General features: G+C 41.3%; 2 protein-coding genes across 3 annotated transcripts in view; both read left to right on the forward strand.

Annotated features, from left to right (window-relative positions):
• Positions 1-5996: 5996 nt before the first annotated feature.
• Positions 5997-7813, forward strand: LOC118098200 (transmembrane protein 250). Its single transcript, XM_035141806.2, has 2 exons — positions 5997-6229; positions 6519-7813. Exon 2 carries the CDS (start codon positions 6693-6695, stop codon positions 7110-7112), a length of 420 nt encoding a protein of 139 aa, XP_034997697.1. The 5' UTR covers positions 5997-6229; positions 6519-6692; the 3' UTR covers positions 7113-7813.
• A 3669-nt stretch (positions 7814-11482) lies between these two features.
• Positions 11483-18457, forward strand: part of LOC118125477 (nucleus accumbens-associated protein 2) — a 30734-nt gene continuing 23759 nt past the window's right edge. Inside the window, exon 1 of one of the 2 annotated variants that reach the window (XM_035184093.2) lies at positions 11483-11954. The gene's annotated coding sequence lies outside the window, so the exon portion shown is untranslated. Of the gene's footprint in view, positions 11955-12277; positions 12583-18457 lie in introns of those variants that run through there. The other variant, XM_035184095.2, reaches the window with a different exon arrangement.

Consider the following 18457-nt stretch of genomic DNA (forward strand, 5'->3'; position numbering starts at 1 on the left):
AATACTTGGGAACTATTGCGCAGTAGAAGCAGGTTTTAATGACAACAGATGGCTTGAGGGGATTATGAAACACACCCACACACACACACACACACCCACACACAAGATAATGAATGTGTGTGAAAAAAATAAAACAGGAGGACTGAAAGTGTTTGAACAGTCTTGGGTCTATTTCCTTCATAATTCAACTTTATATAGCAAAGCAACTTGGACGCCACCGTCTGACCTGACTGCTTGCATCATGTTTTATTTTAATTAGTTTAATTGGGTACTTAATTTGCTCTCCGCGGCTTGGCAACCTCTGCGCACCTAACTGCCTTGGACGTGGATCAGTGTTAGGCCCTTTTCCCATCTTTTAATTTTATTTATTTAGCTTTTTTTCCCCCAAGTTTCTCATGAATAATTTGACTCCCCAACAGAAAAACAGGCTCACGCTGAGGGACAACTTGGCAGCCGCACGCTCCACATTCCTTAGGATCAAATAAAAGTGGGCAGAAGCTTCTATTACCAAAATGAAACTAATACATGAGAACATAAAAGCGGATACAGTATATTTTCATATATGTGGCCAAAGTTTTTGCTCGACGGGCCTAATGGATCTTTCTATAGGAGATCCACAGAGCCGCTTTATAACACGGCACAGCGCAAACATGGCTTTGATTAAACTTTCACTAATTAAAGCCTCCCTCATCTTATTAGCCCGAATAATTGATTTAATTTGTCTTAGCTCAACTATTGGCTGTGACCTCTACTTAGTTAATGAATTAATTGATTGAGCCCAAGTGTGTTTGGAGGAGTCAAAGAGGATTTTGACATGTTGCCCCTTTAATCTTGCTCACTCCAGACGCTCTTTGGGTCATGATGGCGATGCATTGGCAACAGCTTTTTTTTGGGAGGGGGAGCAGGAGGCGAAGCTTTAGCTGCGGATTGCAGAAACGCCAAGAGCGCGGGGCCGATTTGTCCTTCTGCAGTTTGTCAGCGAAAGAAGAAATAGCCTTGGCAATGACATTTTTAAAGCACCATTCCTCAGTTGCTCTCAAACTTGGAAAGAAACTTGAAACCGCAGCACAGAATATACTTCCTAACACTTTTCCCCGGCCAAGCTCCACCTTCGGCTAGATGAGGCGATACTCTAAAGGTCCTCATGTTTTGGAGGGGAAAGATACGAGTCGATAATATTGCCATAATGCATGATTAGAACCAGTATACATCCTTTACAAGGGCACTTGGATGCCTAAATCACGATGCTCCAGTTTACTGGCGTCGTTTTTCTTGGTAATGGTACAAGACAGAGGAGCATCCTCAGCTCGGATGCAGTTATTAACCAGATGCACGGGAAAGGCAACATTTTAACTTGGCCCCATTTAGCTAGAATGGTGCTGTATATGTCAATTTGTCAAGGGATGCAATAATGCTGGAAATTGATTTTTTTTTTTTCGTCAAAGGGGCCCATGAAGGAAGGAAGAGAGACAACCTGGTGCTGGGGAAATTGAATATACTGTTCTTAAAGCAGAAACCTGAACGAACATCGCCCTCTAGTGGTAGAAAATAAAATTGTCTCTCTGGTGTGCAAAAGCCAACCACAAGCATCTCATCCAGCCTTTTTCTCATGAATAAGTAAAAATTAAATGAAATGTTTAAGGCAAATACAAACATTTTTTTTCAAATTCTAGTCTGCAAATACATCTCAGTGCATTCACAGTCAATCTGAAAATAACCTCTCCCTTTGTAGGCCTGCGTTCCTGTGAAGCAGATTAGACCATTATGAAACATTCAATTTGGGACTTGGCATCGCAGCTAATTTCAAACATTGCTTTGTTCGGTTGTATCAGTGAAATAGGTCAACTCATGTGATTAGGACTAATTAAAGAGAAAGCGAGCAGCTGATCTGTGTTGGATAACAGAAGGTTGAGGCCTTTGTCCATTTTGGCAAGATTGATTTGTCTTACATACTTGAATAAAAATAAAGTGTAACCAAACTTATAATCCTGATTTCATGTTTCCCCATAAAATGGTAATGGGACCTGTTTTGAATGGAAGGACAGATCAGTTATAGAATAGATGGATTGTTATGGGGGTTGGGGGTGATTCAGGTGTGGAGAGACGTGTTTAATTTGAACATTATACTCTATTCATTTTCATAATATTCTTGAATTATATTTGGTTTATTTTCTCTTTAGATGATGTTGTTTGTGGTATTAATTGTTTTTACTTGGTTTGGTTGTTTCTGTTGTTCTCTTGTTCTTGCAGGTTTCTTTCTAAATAACTGATCAAATAAATCCAGAATTTGTCCAACTTAAATGTGAACTTGCACAGAGCTTGTTTCAACATCATGTCGTTTTAGCTTGAACTCTGTATCCTTTCCTACTGAGCCAACTTTATTTATACCCGAGAAAAGAATTTGGTTCTTCACCCCTCGACAAGCGAAGTCAACCTTCAGGGTATTTCTTTTCCCAAATAACCACCATTAATCTTCTAACCAGAAAATAGTGCAGGCCATTACAGGTACACAACTCAAGGGAGTTACAGAGGAAGATACAGAAAAAAGTTTCTTGCTAAACGGATTAAACTCAGCCGGGAAGTACAACAACCTGGGCAGTAGCCTCTGGCTCATTCAGAGTCCCAAAAAATCCACTTGTGGGCCAAGATAGAGAAACTTTTACTGCTGAATGGAAGCATCTGATAAGTCTGTGATTTACAGCTGAGGTTCTTAAAATTTTCAGCCCCTAACCCCCAAAATAAAAGAGCCAAAGACTTGAGGATATATCAACTACATGCACATGTCACAACGTTTCCTGTGTTGCTGTAAATCGACCTTAATACAACTGATTCTGTCGCTAATCTGTCACAATCACCTCAGGGGTCAGGTGACAATGAAAATCAGAGAGCAGTTTACACATTTTCTAATTTGCAGTTTTATTTTACATTTTAACTGTTGCAGCACCAAAACTGTTTTCTTGCTCTGTGTTGCTGCTCCGGAGCTACTTCAGAATTATTCCTTGTCATTAGTGAGTCCTCTTCAAACAGTTCTGAAACAGTCACTTTTTTTTTTGCTTTATATAAACAGTCTGTTACAGAGTGAAGCGTTCATCCTACCTGGTGAATCTGCAATAAAGATGTTATGGTCAATGTTACAATTTTAAAATTAAATTAAACTGAACTTGTTTATCATCGTTCCCATAGGAGGTGTATATGTGAGTTTGAATGAGTTACTGAACTGCTGTTATTTTTTCAGACATGGGGGGCAGCGTGCTAACAAGGCCGAGTTGAACATGTCCCTTCTATGTCTTCTGATAAACTACACACAGACGTTCAGGGAATTACATAATTTTTTTCTTTTCTAAGAATCATGGTTAGGATATTTTATTTGTAATCCCCAGGGGTCCTGAACCAAAGTTTAGAAACCACAGATTCAAAATATAGAAAATTTTGGGGGACTTTTTGTCTGGCTTCAAAATTTCCGTGTGAGCTTTAAATCAATTTGGAAGTTTCCAAGCAGAATTGATTCATATGACAACATAATCCTTTCTGCATAACAGAGCAGTGATATGGTTAACTAGTCGACCATGATGGATTTTCAACTTGTACCTTAAACTGAATAACATTTGGGTGAGACCTCGTGTCAGTTAGCACCTAACATTAATTAAACTTGACCCCAATGAAAAATATCCTCAAGTAACACTTATGCATTAATATTGAAAGTGAAGACATCTCTTTGTCTGAAGCAGGACTTGGTTAAATGTTGTTTGTCACAGTTTGACACTGATAAGCCAAAGCCAAGTTTCGGCAGATAAAATATAAATAAGACTGCATGAGAAAAGTGATGATGAAAGAGAAGAAGAGGCTGCAGCTCCTCCAGGGAATTCAACAGCAACTGCATTGACGTGACCTGAGCACGTCTTTAAAAACTGGGAATCGGGAAGACTTAATGGAAAATACTTCACAAAGAGAAGCCTCTCAGTCAAAACTGCAATTATACACTGAGATGTAGGATTTAAAGGCTGGAGTCAGTTACCTCTGACCAGCACATGATTGTCATCACTGAGGTCGAAGATTAGACCTCTGATATTTAGTTTTGAATGAAATTAGATTAGATATGATGATCACAGTATTGTCAGAATAAAGGCAGGTCTTCATCTAGGCCTTTGACCTCTGTTGTTGAGGTCCCAAGATTAAACAACTCACCACACACGTCAATATCAAAAGTCCTTCTCAGTGACAGTGAGCGCTCTCTCGTGGACATAGAAAATACTCTTAATTCAAAACACATACTGCCACTTCACTTGAGCAGACTGCAGATTTTTTTAGGGGGGGGGGGGCTGCCACTCAAGTTATTATTATTCTATGGATTTCATCACTGACCTCAATCATAACGTGAAGGCAGAGCACATGCATGAACAATATATTCCGCCTCGGTGACAGCTTTATGCGTGTTTGATTAAATATTTTGATGATTGTTTTTCTAATTTCTCATAATACACCTTTAAATTCCCTCTCAAGAACACGATTAACAACTGTAATAAACCCTTTAAGATAAACATAGAAATAAATGAAAAAGTGTATTTATAATGATTTATGTGGTCACCTGCTGCCATCTGGCTTCCTGACAGATAGCTGAGATGTAATCAGTCAGCCGGAGCATTAATCTGCCCAATCAAGGTTACTTGACATACAAGAGCAAAAGGCTAGAACACTTTAATGTGGTCCCTACACTTCTGAGGACACGCAAGTGGACATGTTGTGCAACCTTGTCAAGTTTACAGACATATAAACATGAACGCACACGTGACCTCTGCAGCGTCTTTTTCTTTCCCTGAACTGTTGCAGGTACAGAACAGAGACTGTATATAAAAGATGGACGACATGACTGCTCACCAAAAGTGAAGCCAAAGCATCTTGATCACCCCCTGGTATCTGGCTGCAGTATGGTTCATAAATTCCGCCGTCTCCATGTTAAGGGATGGTACGTGGAACAAACAAAAAAGTCAAAGTACATGTTGAACACATTTCTTTCTGTCATTTTGGGGTGTTCTTATAACAGTGATACATGTCCAAGTGTTCATTTGTTCACAGGGTGAAACATCATGAGTGACAGCGGATACTGGGGTATCAACAGACTTCAACTGTACAAGATGGCAGTGTTTGTATCCAGGATATTTTGGCTTCATTTCTGAATAGAAGCAGGAGATGGAGATGGCGTATAGCTCACCTGGTAGAGCTTTTAATTGTTTCCTGTTGTCTGGCTTCAATTCTTCATTGTTAGCTTGTAAAACAGCATGTAACTGTTTTTTCTACAATCAACTCAGAGGTGTGTTGGTGAGGACAGGTGAGGGATTAGCATGGAGTGGTTTCTCAGTAAAAAAAAAAGACTTAACATTACTTAAACATCAACTCAACTACCAAAAATACCAATCAAATCCTTTCACTGTCGGACCATCAAACGAGATAAACTTACATTGGTCATGCAGACAGTCCACACTTGAGAGGATGGGGCCGCCATCACGCAGCCCGCAGGTCTCATTGGAATGCAGGGATTTAAAGAGACGTGAGCCAGGTGAGCTGACTTCCTGTGGAGCTTCTGGAGGTGGAGCCACAGGAGGAAGTAGTAGGCCAGGTGGAGAGGGGAAGTGGGAGGGGATTTTCACTTTTATCATTATTATTATTAGTAGTAGTAGTGTAGTAGTATTATTATCCATATCATATATCATAAACTATCTATACTTTTTATTATTGTGAGGGTGTTGGGAGGAGATGGAGCCAATATGATGATGATGATGATGATAATGATAATGATATTATTGTTGTTGTTGTTGCACAGAAATCCCAAATCTCCCCCAAACAAATACACACACATATATTCACAATGTATAATATCATATTTTCTAACCGTGTAACTCAATAGAAACTTATTTTTATGTGAAAATCCACAGCTCCATTCTCTCCGGGTGAGGCGCACTTCCCCTTTAACTCGCCGTCTGACGTCAGGGGCAGCGTGACTCGTTTGCTTTGCGACAGTTTTACGTTCGAGGAACCGGCTCGACGTCTCATCTCCGCCGGAATAAAACAACCCGACGCGAGGAAAAGATAAACAAGAAAAGACAGAAAACAAATCGTGTGTGTTTACGCTGGAGTCACAGTCACTAAGTGTCCATCATGTGATTCAGTGCCGCAGAGAGTCAATCCGCCGTCGTCTTTTCTTACTGAGGAGGAAGGCGCCATAGTGTTGCATGTAAGATCACTGATTCTGCACCATCACTTGTTTCCACAGAGGAATATATGGAGGGGAACGTGTTATTTGGTGTCACAGCTGTGATGTAGTCGTGCAAATATAATGTGAAGCTTCATGCTCACACACTGACTTAACCTCATGTGTTGAAATGCATGTTACGTTCTACTTCAGTAAAAAATGCACACTTTGCAGAGGCCTGTATTTCTTGGGTTAGGTTTGCAGCCATGTGTTCATGCACAGGTTGTCATTGCATTAAGAAAATCACAGTAACAATGTCATATCTCCACAGATCTGTGTTGCACCTGAAGGAGGAAGGCCTCTCTGACTGGACACACACCCCAAGCTGCCACTTCTAGAGCTGCTCGTCGCCCCACAACCAAATGAAGCTTCCTGCCTCCCCAGCAGCTTCTCTCACAGAGGAGTCCCCCTGCAGCTGGCACTCCTGGGCTCCCGTAGCCCACCCATGCCTGTGATCCCCATCCCACGGCGGGTGCGCAGCTTCCATGGCCCCCACACCACCTGCATGCACTCAGCCTGCGGGTCGACACACGCCTCCAAGCTAGTGCGCACCAAGTACAACAACTTCGACCTGTACTTGCGCTCCCGCTGCATGTACAGCTTCCTCCGCTTTCTCCTGTACTTCGGCTGCAGCCTCCTGACCTCCCTGCTCTGGGTGGCGCTCTCCGCCCTCTTCTTCCTGCAGTACGTGAGCGTGCGCGTGCTCCTGCGGCTGCAGTACAAGCTGTCCATCATCCTGCTCTTGTTGGGTCACCGGCGTCTAGACTTTGGTGTGGTGAATGACCTGATCATCTACAGCATGCAGATCACCATGTTTCTGGTGGGCGGGCTCGGCTGGTGCTTCATGGTGTTTGTGGACATGTAGCTGCGATGTGATGGAGATGTAGTGTGTGTCACGTGGATGCTGCAGACTGTAACCTCAGCTCTGTGTGGCTTCATGGGACAACACACAGCTTTAACGTGTCCTGTGGGACTGCTCTGTGTCGCTCCGCCGTAGTCGAAAAAGACCCTTTTGACGTTGGGGTTAAATGCGTAAAAACCTTAGTGGTTGGGTTTCAGATATGATAGAATTTCATATGTTATTTCTATTACTTCTCTATTGTATTTTCATGCCATTTGTAAACGGTTTTCACAGATTTTGATGTGCATCTTGACCAGGAACTGTTCCGTTTGCAATAATGGAAAAAGTGAATGTCTGTTGCATGAAGACGTGACTTACTCTATGACTAATGTGCATCATGGCTGTCTGATGCAAGACCGGCATGTGTGCCAAAAATAACCCAAAGTCGGCCCTAAAGCAAAAGCAAAATTGCACCATGATTCCCCGGTTGACAATGTGGATTATGTTAATATCATATGAAAATATACCACATAGATGAAGCTGAAAAGTTATGGTGGCGAAAGTGACCAAAACAAGTCGACAACAGCAGTGTGTAAAATGTTGTTTTGTGGAATAGGGTTGGGGGCGGGGCAGGTGTTCAAGTGACAAACATCCAGCTTTTTTTTCTTTTTTTTTTGTAAAGTAATTTAATAAATTTTCCGTTGATGAAATGTGTCGAGCCCTGAGATGCGTGGCCGAGTCAATTTGCTTTCTGTGTTGTCTTAACACCCATGACGGTGCGCCCCGAGCTGTGTCATAAGAGTGTGTGACAGTTCAAATTGAAAAAAGGGCGTTGGGTCAAGTGCTCCGTCAGTCGCTCTTCACATGGTTTCAGAGCCGATCTGACTGACTTCTCTGTTCAGCTTCCCCCAGCGCAACAAACACCAACCACAACTAGACCCCGCTGTTTTCTGCCAAGCATAACAATGGAATTGGCTGTGTCCCAGTTACCTTATATAGCCTCATTATCACATAGCATGAAGCCTACGCTGACATGAAACTCATGAGGGCGCATGAGGTTGAAGTTGAAAGAATCTGTTTAACACTTCAACTTCTGTTTTAGGTATTTTCACTCATATTTTATACCTTGTACAAAAATCAACGTAGATGTCCTTGCCTATCTTCCATTATAGGACATGAAACAAAGAGGAAAGAAGTTGGAAAACTACCAGCAGGGCCATCTTTTCATATGAACTTTCGACACAGCGGTTGGGAAACCGACTGAGACATGCTTGAGACTGGTATGGCCTTGAGCGGCAAATGCATAATCAGGCGGCAACAATAAGCTTTTGTTCCGAGGATCAACGCATCATATGCCTCGTACTCGAGAGCCGAGGCCGATCTGACAGCCCAGCTGCACCAGAGGAGAACTGGAGAACATGAGTTGTCTCGTGGTGTCCGTATAGCGCTGGACTGTAGGTGAACTTGCCACTACCCACGCATTTTCATTTCTTCTTTTTGGTTGCTTTGTCTGAATGACTTGTCTTGTTTTTTATTTTCTTGTTCGACAACACTTCTTCTGCTTTTGATTCCCTCGCAGCCCCCCCCCCATCCAGGTCAAACCTTGAACTCTTCATTTATGAAAAATATAGAATACATGGTAATGCACAACTAATCGCTGCATAAAATGATTATATTCAGCACATGCTGGAGCACTCCGGACGATTAAAAAATAGATCACTTAAAACGATTCCGTCATACAGCATCAACTTCAATTATCCCACTATGGTTATTGTTACACCAAAGAGGTAATGTTTTGTCCATTTGTTTGCTTGTGAGCAGGACTACGCAAAAACTACTGATTGGATTTCCACAAAATTTGATGGAAGGATGGGACATAGGCAAAGTGAGAACCCATTAAAATTTCATGGATCCTGACAAAGGGGCAGATCCAGAATTTATTAATCTTTTCTTTAACATTGTGACTTTGGGCATTTTTGCCATTTTCACTATTTTCCCAGGGAACAATTCATGGTGTCATTCTAGTAGCCACTGTCAACACTTGATTTAAGCTGTCATTTAATTAGGCCACAGTAACAGCTTTCAGTGAATTTAGTTGAATGATGAGTCATAATGGGGGAAAAACAATCTTTAATTTCCTTGCAAACACACACTACATCCTTGATGAGGATATAGCTGCTCTAATGGTACAATAAGATCATTATAAACTCACTGTTGACCACCACAGACACATGATAATCCCAATAGGGAATATTGCAGTGCTTAAAATAGCAGTAGAGGTACAATAAGTACTGTAAACACACGGCAGGCTCATATAGGAATATCACAAGACCGTACAGAGACACGTCTCAACCGGGTATTGATCCTGGAGAGAAGACAGAAGCAACACGAGAAGTTAAAAATGAAAACGAAGGTGAGAAATAAAGGCCCTTTAGTGCCATGAGAGGAGAGATAATAAGGTATGTGATGTGATAATGAATACAGAGCAAACTGGCATTTGACAGCTAAACTTACACAGGTGGAGGTGATAATTAATATAATAATGTACTTTTAGTTTAATAAAGTAAAATTCTGGGTTATGGTACATTAATTATATTACCACTATTACCAAGCAAAACTGGTATAATAGTTCTCAGATACACTTCTCTACTCCAGAACTTCATTGGATGGCTTTAATAAGATTTTAATTGTAAAACTGATAATTAGAAAAACAGATTGCTATAGTTTAACCTTGATCACTCACAACAGTGATCACCAATCTTAATGTTTCGATGATACATTTTAGAAGTTACAGTGGTTTAAAGGGTTAGGGCAGGAGTTCCCAAGCTATACAACCCATTCCACTATTATGGCTAAAATATTATTTCAAATCATTTTAAAGTTGTATCTCATTTCTGGAAATCATATTGTGACCCTCTCTTCAATAGTGCCTCACGGCCCCCCAAGGGGTCCTGACACCTTGTGTGGCAACCATTAGATTTAGGATAATAAAAAAAAAAATTCTATTCCATAAAGCCATTCCAGAGTTTTCTATATTATTTACATATGATATTATTTATTATGTTTTGCAATATATACATGTTTTCTTTTTATTTGTCAAATACTAGGTTAGCTTTTTGGGCCACCAGAAAGTAACCAAATTACTTTTAAACCTCTTGTACCCCTTCTTACAGCTCACAAACTTGTGTTTGCTTGTGAGAGCTTGTAATTTCACCTAACTGTGTTTTCAAAGAGTTGCAATTAAAAAAAGGTGAGGGTCAACTGACTTAGATTAAAGACTTTAGATTAAAGTCAGTATGAGGGGGGGAAATAATTAACAAATTTTAAAAAGGCCATAAAACAATCCAAAATATATTGATATTAAGTAGATGTAGATGTCGGTAATGGACCTTGGTGTTGCTGCCACCTGCCAATAAACCGAACAAAGACAAAGAAGCAGACAAAACTATATTGACCCCGTATCAGGTAATACCTTGTTTAAGTGAATCGTAATGGTTGAATACATTTTGTTTAGTTGCGTGGTCTAACTTTAAGTTTAGCTATTTGTATCTTTTGCCATAATTATGGCTACGATATGCTATCAAACTCCTGGAAACCATCTTGTGCCTTATGACCACAAATTAAACATATATATATATATATATTTCTGCTACATATAACCACATCTTCTGTTACTTGCTTTTTACTTGTGGTATGTAGCTATTTGGGCCTTTTTTAACAGCTCATTGAGTTAGACAAGAGCTTTCAATTTGACTTGACTTTGTTTTAAAGGGTTTGCAAGCAAACAAAGATGGGAACCACTGACTTTAAATGAAAGCCAGAAAGTTGTAGGGAGGGAAATAAAGAATCAGTAATATTTAAACTCCAAATCAGGTGATACACTTTTCAGGTTAATCCTAATGGTAGAGGTTATAGGATAATAAGAAAATCATATTTCCTGTGCATGTCATGCCTCTCTGTGAGGGACATTTGAGCATATTGAGGTCTGCACCCCCCTGCAGTGTATCAGTTCGTTGCATGCTGCATGGTGATGTTTGCATGTCTGGTCTGCAGTGACAGAAAAGTTGGAGTGGGCCACACGCCGCCTGCAGTTGGCGCTTTTTTAAACTCAGCAGCAGCAGCAGCAGCAGCAGCACACATGCGCATCATCGTGCAGTGAGCTGTCATCGCATGGGGACACGTGAGGTAACCACACATGTACATTGTCCTTATAGGACACGCAAAAAAAAAAAAAAGGAGGAAGAAGAAGAGCCTGTCCCAACTGCAACCTCACACCCTGAATGCACACAGTGTGTTGTCTCCTTACACACACACACACGATCATACACGCTGCAGGTTTATATACTCTCACATTTACGTAGTCTACACCTTTAAGCCTGCAGAGTGCACCGGGTTCATGTGTCCCTAAAGGCGCACGGTAGCCTGCGACCGAACCGTGTGTTCTGCTGCGGCCGGGACGGCGTGCACCTCCAGCCCAGTGAGAAATACACCCCTGCCAGGTCCCGCCAACATGTCTGCGTCTTTAAAAAAGAAGTGCACACCGAGCCGTGCGTGATGTCAGGCAGCTCGCGGTCCGCGCACTGTTCATGTGAGTGCGCCCTGCGTTCACTTCCTGTAAGGGGACAGCGGAGAGAGAGAGAGAAAGAGAGAGTGGGATAGAGAGATGGGAGAGCCAGGACCGAAGAGGGAGAGATAGAGGGAGAGACAGCGGACGAGAGGAAAGCCAGGGGCCTGCTCTTTTCCTTTTTTTTTTCTTCCCGTCTTTGAAACACCCAGCAAAACTTTAGAGGTCTATCCGGAGGGAGAAGCGTGTGCCACATCTGCGCCAGCTGACAGCCGCGGCTCATGGAATAACCACATATCTGGGTAAATACATCCACTGCTCTCGTCTTGTCTTGGCTCCGTGTTTACAGTGCCTGATTTGCATGACGCATAGGCTTTTTTTTTTTTTCATTACCATGCATTTACTCCCCTCGCTCCTTCTCCGTGCGCATATACAACCGCGATCTCCTCTCATCCACCATGATCTCGCCACCACACTGTACTCTCCTAAAGTCAAGTTTTACACTCTTTAACTTCCATAAAAAGTCATTTGGATGAGTGGATTTTACGCACAGAAAGTGTGTCCCCCAGCACCACCACTACTGCCACCAATCACACATCATATTTGTAGTTTTTTTTTTTTTACCCTCCCACATTCCCCAGGAAAGAGTAGTCCTATTTTGGACAGCGCTTTAAAAAAACCCACAGGAATACTATTGTCATTAGTTTCAGCTGCACGAGTAGAGAAAGTGGTAGGATTTATTATCGCTCTTGCGTCATAATGAAGTCAAAACACCCCCAACCAAAAAAAAAAATCTCCACCCATAATGCATCTATTGTGTTGCTATATGCTGCACGACTGCTACAAGCAGCACAGAGATCAGCTGAGGTTGCAGGGGTTTTTTGGGGGCAGTGCAGAGTTCCTATATGATCCAGTGCAGCTGCCACACTCGTAAGTGTTAGTTTAAGCAGTATCTGCATGTTTAAATGGCGGTTTTGTGTTTAAATTCTAACCTTGGTGCTCTCAACATTAATAATTATTTACAAAAATGTCATAATGAAGGCTATAAATTCCTTGATATACCTGGATTTTAGGCTTTAAATACATGTGAGTTAGGGTTTGAAGTGTGTTACGGTATGATCCAGTGCAGCTGCCGTCTCGAACATCTCACTCAAGGATTTTAAGTGTTACTTCAAGGCGTATGAATGTTCAAATGATGCTTTAGTGTTTAAAACCTAACCTGAGTGCACTAAAAAAATCAACAATATTTATAATAATAGACAAAAAAATACATTATTAAAAGCTATAAAGTCCTTGGGCTGGGCCAAAATGGGCACAAATCCATTATTTAAACATGACGATATGTTGAGATAACGGTTCAAATACTTGTGAGCAAAGGTTGGAGGAGTGTTGCCTATATTGTATTGTTAGTTTAAGGAATGTCCGCATGCTTAAATGGTGATTTTGTGTTTAAAATCTAATCTGAGTGCACGAGAATTGTCAACAACATTTATAATCATTTTCAAAATTGAAATGTGGGATACAAGATTCTTGGGCTGGACCAAAATGTGCACCAAAGATGCAAATGCCATGACCGAACAGTTTAAATAACTTGAGCGAAGGTTTGAAGAGTGTCACTGTATGAACCCTCACTCACAAGCATTTAAAGTGTTACTTCAAGGTATCTGCGTGTTTAAATGATGGTTTAGAGTTTAAAATCTAACCTGGGTGCCCTGAAACAACATTTATAATCATTTACAAAAATGACACAATAAAGGCTATAAAATCTTTGGACTGGACCCAAATGGGACCCAAGGCGCTTTAAATTCATAAAGTTAATATGTTTAGCAGCAAATTCAGATTCAATTAAAGGTTGAAAAACAAGTTGTTCCCTTCTTGCATGTAACTGTAGCCCGCAGTGTCTGATGTGTCAGTTGTGGCTTTGTTTACCTCACCTGAACCCTGCAGGAGCCATATCTGACTATACATACACTCCCTCCCCTCGTGTGTGTGTGTGTGTGTGTGTGTGTGTGTGTGTGTGTGTGTGTGTGTGTGTGTGTGTGTGTGTGTGTGTGTGTGTGTGTGTGTGTGTGTGTGTGTGTGTGTGTGTGTGTGTGTGTGTGTGTGTGTGTGTGTGTGTGTGTGTGTGTGTGTGTGTGTGTACATGGGTGCAGTTTGTGGCTCGCCGACACGCAGCCTGTGGCGATTTTCATAATTTCCTGTCACTTTCCTTCCCTCTCTCTCACACACACTCTTTTTCTCTCTGACACCCTGCTCTCTTTCTTATTGTCTCTAGACCACAGCGGAGTCATGTGTTAGTTGTCAAGATGATTATGCAAAGAAAAAAAAAAACACACACATGTTTGCTCATTGGTTATGGGCGACATCTTTATCTTTCTTATATGTATGAACTAAGGATCCTAGTCCCGTAACAGAAGTCACACAGGTTGGATCAGTCCTTAAGCCCTTCCTTATAGATCTGTATGAATCATTAAACCAGTGTAGTGTGAATCTTGTTTTTTAAGAAACACGTCCCTTCTGCTTCTGCTTCTCTTCTGTGAAATATACCATGGGCGATAATGAGATTGTTGTATTTGTAGACGAGCTTTGCATCAAGGTAGTTTTTGATAATCTTCCTCCTCCCCACAGTACGGGATGGGGGATCAGTTCGAGGTAATGTGGCGATTGTGCTGCCAAGTTTCTATCTTCAAGTGTTAAACACAACATACATGGAAAATGTGAGACTTTTTTTTTTTTCTCTCTCTCTCTTTCTCTCTAAACGGAGGCCTTCCAGCACTCGTCTTTGACTTGGAAGTCTGCCAAAGGGTTGTGAAGGCTCTCAACAGCTGTATTTGTCTATGTGCGTGTTAGTGGCTGTGTTAGCATATGTAGTGTGTGCGTGTGTGTGTGTGAGTGTGTATTTGTGTGCTCTCGCTGTGTCCCGGGATGCCCTTCCTCCATAGGCCTCACGCTATACAGCATTCCACAAGGGGGCCCGGGGTTGTCTGCAAGTGGGGAGTGTCAAGGCGAGAGAACGGCAACACTAGTTTCAAATGTAACTGATGCTGGGTACTGACAGAAAGAGGTGAAGAGTAAAACTGTCAGAAAATAAGAAAAAGCACAGTCAGGTTACAACCTCTGTAAAATTTCTCCGGAGCTTTATAAGAGATACAAGTTAGCGTCAAGCAGTGCTCGATAAATATGTCGACCACTAGGAGAAAACCACCTAAAGGTGATTTACACTGTGATTTTGTGGACGGTAAATATTTCAGGACAAGCGTCATTGTCAATTCCAACTGTATTTCACAGTAACACACACACACAGAAGAATAACACTGCATGCTACTGATGTTAAAAATCATCATAGGCAGACCTTAAAACACATTTATTGATCCAAACCATAACATTTAAAACCTGGAGTCCACGTTCGTCCTCGGCGCTGCTTTATTTGCTGTGTGTGTGTGTTTGTGTGTGTTTGTGTGTGTGTGCCCTCATGCTCGATGCACTCCTTCTCTGCCTATGCGTGTGTGGGGAGAAGCTTTATGCGTGTATGATTTTTTTCCTTTCCTGAGACAGTGATGAGTCATTGCTGATGGTATGCGATACAGGGCACCACTCGTACATCATATTCTCATGCATTAGGCTCGTACTTTCTGCATATAACGCAGAGCCGGCTCTGGTTAAACCCTGATGGATTTAAAAGACACGTTTCTGCTGCTGCTGCTGCTTCAGCTCGTGTGTTCAGGCTTGTTGGTTAGAGCTGAAATACAAAAAGGAAATGTTATGTACTGGAGACTATTAGGACCAGACATAAGGAGAAAAAAAACAGGAGAGGAGGAAGGGTTTGCATTTCGAGAATAAAGTTGAAATGTCGAGGGTGAAGTTCACTTCTTTGGTACATCAAATCCAGTTGGAGGAGCGACTGACAGTTATACGAGCTGCCAAAATGTCACATCCCTGGAGTGTGAGAGTGATTTTCTGAAGTGGTGCAACTGTATGCTTATTTAATAGCTGTATCATATCAATAATGTAAAGGGTATTCCTTTATTCTTAACTGTGATGTAACCAACCAAGCAGAATTTTTAAAATCTTCCTCCTCTGGATTAGTTTGAGTTTATTCCCAACATTTCAACTATGTTTTCAAACTGCACAATGGAAAAAAAATCCTCCTCCTCTGCTTTAGGTTGACTTTATTCTTAACTTTTCAACTTTTTTTCTCAACATTTTGACTATATTGTCAAATGCAGAATGCTATTTTTGTTCCTATCCCTGCCTCTAATGCTCATCCATAACAGAGAAATCCATCACATATATCGTTGCGACTTCTTATCTAGTGTATATATAAGAAGTCGCATAAGTTCATTTTGAAGCTAATTCTAACTTTCCTCACATCTTCTTGACACATCTGTCCCCCAGATCACAGTAGTTTCTATTTGACTGAGGAGGTGTTAAATTGCTTTTTCCATCAAGTGTCCACAATGCTTGAAAACTGCAACCTAATTATTTCAAGGTCCGTATTTGATTGGTTGTGTTTGGCCAGCATGCAAATGTTCAATTCAATGTACCAGAGGGACTGAGAGGAGCGTAAGACAGCTTGTTTTCTTTTGTGGTGGAAAAGCCCAAACATCTGTGAACATGAGAGTAGTCGGCTACCGTCTTTAACGTCTGGTATTTCCATGAATCTGAAATGACCTATATGTGCCCCCTCCAATATTACTATTGTTACCTGAAAAGGAAGAACATCCTCTCAGCTCTTTGCATGAGGTTTATAGGATCATAAAGTCCCAGTTGTGAAACGTACATGAATAGTCAACAAAGCTGGAGGCCCCAGTGACCTCGCCATGTCCACGTGTTTCCTCATCAAAGCATAAATTAAGTTGGGAGTCACATCAAATCAGATAAACTGCCAATTGCGCGAATTTGATAAATTTACTTGAATAAACGAAATTACGGTGAAATGACCAAGCATTCCACTGGTAGGTCTGCTAACACAGTAAGCTAACGTATCCCACCTGAATCAAAAGCAAATATGATTGGGATGGGATCCAGGTGGGGGGAAAAAAGATAATCCAGTGATTAGCGTGATGCTACAGTGTTTTGCAGCCAAGCTACGTGTGCTCGGCATGTTTGTGGTGTAAAAAGGTGATTTAAAAAAAAAAAAGCCACAAGACAGGGTTGTGCAGTTCCTCGTTTAATATGTAGAGTGGCGGATATTTTTCTTCTTCTTAGAATTTACAACAAGCTTTTCGTCAGTGCCTCATATACTTTCAGACTTACTTGAGGAAGAAAGATTAGACAAAAGACGAGATAAAAAACGAGGAAGGATGTGTGAGTTGTGTTTGTTGAAGCACACACAAATATGATAACGTAGAGCATAGGTTCTGTGATCTGTGATTTTCCATCTTTACTGTCATATGCTATGCATCAACACACACCATTCATGCATGTGCAGGAAAATACTGAGTGGGGGTAAATGAGAGGAAGGATCAGCAGGAACCGTTTCGGATTTTGAAATGTAACTGATTTGGACGGTCCTGGCGTGCTACGTGCTTTTCAGGAAGCCTTCCAAGAATGGAGACAATGAACAGTAAACATGGCATGTTCCTCAGAACAATTCCACATTAGATCTCAAAGATCACGTGTCTCTCTTTCTTTTCTTTTTTTCTTTTCTCAGAATCACAGCCCCCACACCACACTACATTGCAGATAACTGTAGCAGCTAAATTTCATGTTCCCAGTGTATGCACTGTACTCACACTTGACAAGGAGCTCTCACAAATGTGCAGAATCTCCCTCTCTCTTTCTCTCTTTCTCTTTCACTCTCTCACTCTCTCGCTCTGTCTCAGAGATTTCTGGTAAGTGACATGTTTGGCCGTTGGCATAATGCCTAGCAAGATCACATGGTATGAATGTCGTGCCTGTGTTGCGTGCGTCTGTGTGTGTGTTTGTGTATGGGTGTGTTGAGAGTGTGATTGTACATGTCTGTGCATTTGTGCTCGTGTATTAAAAAAAAAAGGCGAAAAGAAAAGAACGGGAGCATGTGCACATTTCATTGTTCTGAGTATTTTCAGCATGAATAGGAGCACCTAGCCATATTAGAGCGCTTCAGACTGTTGATAATCATGATGAGGACGTGTTTCTGATATAGTCATGAGATCTGCTTCTCAAATAGGATGGAAAATTTGATTTTGCACTTTATGTTACTCGTTCGACAGTATTCGTGGCATCAGTATATTGAAAATTCATGAAGGTTATGTACCATTATGAGGAGCTTATTCCACTTTTTATAATGTAAGATGCATTAAGAGCAATTCTGAAAAGATTTCAAAGTTGTTCATACTTGTATAATCACTCTTATTATTACCTAAAGCCCTTCATCTGCAGAACTGGAGAGCCTTGGTTGAACCCTTTATGTTTAATCTGCATTATGTCAGGATTTATAATAATAAGGTCACTGGCATTCACCTAAATATCTCCAGAGAAAGATTGTGCGAGCTTGAATCAACTCTTTAAACTCCCCATATCTTTGCAAAGGCTTCACTGTAAGTGAAGCCGCAGCAGCCTGAATAGGTTTCAAACAATTTTCCCAGATCCTTAGATTTTCAGCGGTGGGACATTAGACTCACTGTGAAAGTCAAACCTATAATTCGGGGGATGACGCCTGCAGACATGCACAAACACACACAGAAACACATAAATAAACCCCACAAAATCATGCAGACACACACTCAGTCACACAGAAGTAGACAGAGAGACCACCATGGATGGCATTTATCCTCGCAGCCCACCTCAATTTTCCATGCTCTTTTGCTGTCTGCTGTACATA

This window comes from Hippoglossus stenolepis, chromosome 18, assembly GCF_022539355.2.
Source record: "Hippoglossus stenolepis isolate QCI-W04-F060 chromosome 18, HSTE1.2, whole genome shotgun sequence".
In the NCBI taxonomy this organism is placed as follows: domain Eukaryota; kingdom Metazoa; phylum Chordata; class Actinopteri; order Pleuronectiformes; family Pleuronectidae; genus Hippoglossus; species Hippoglossus stenolepis.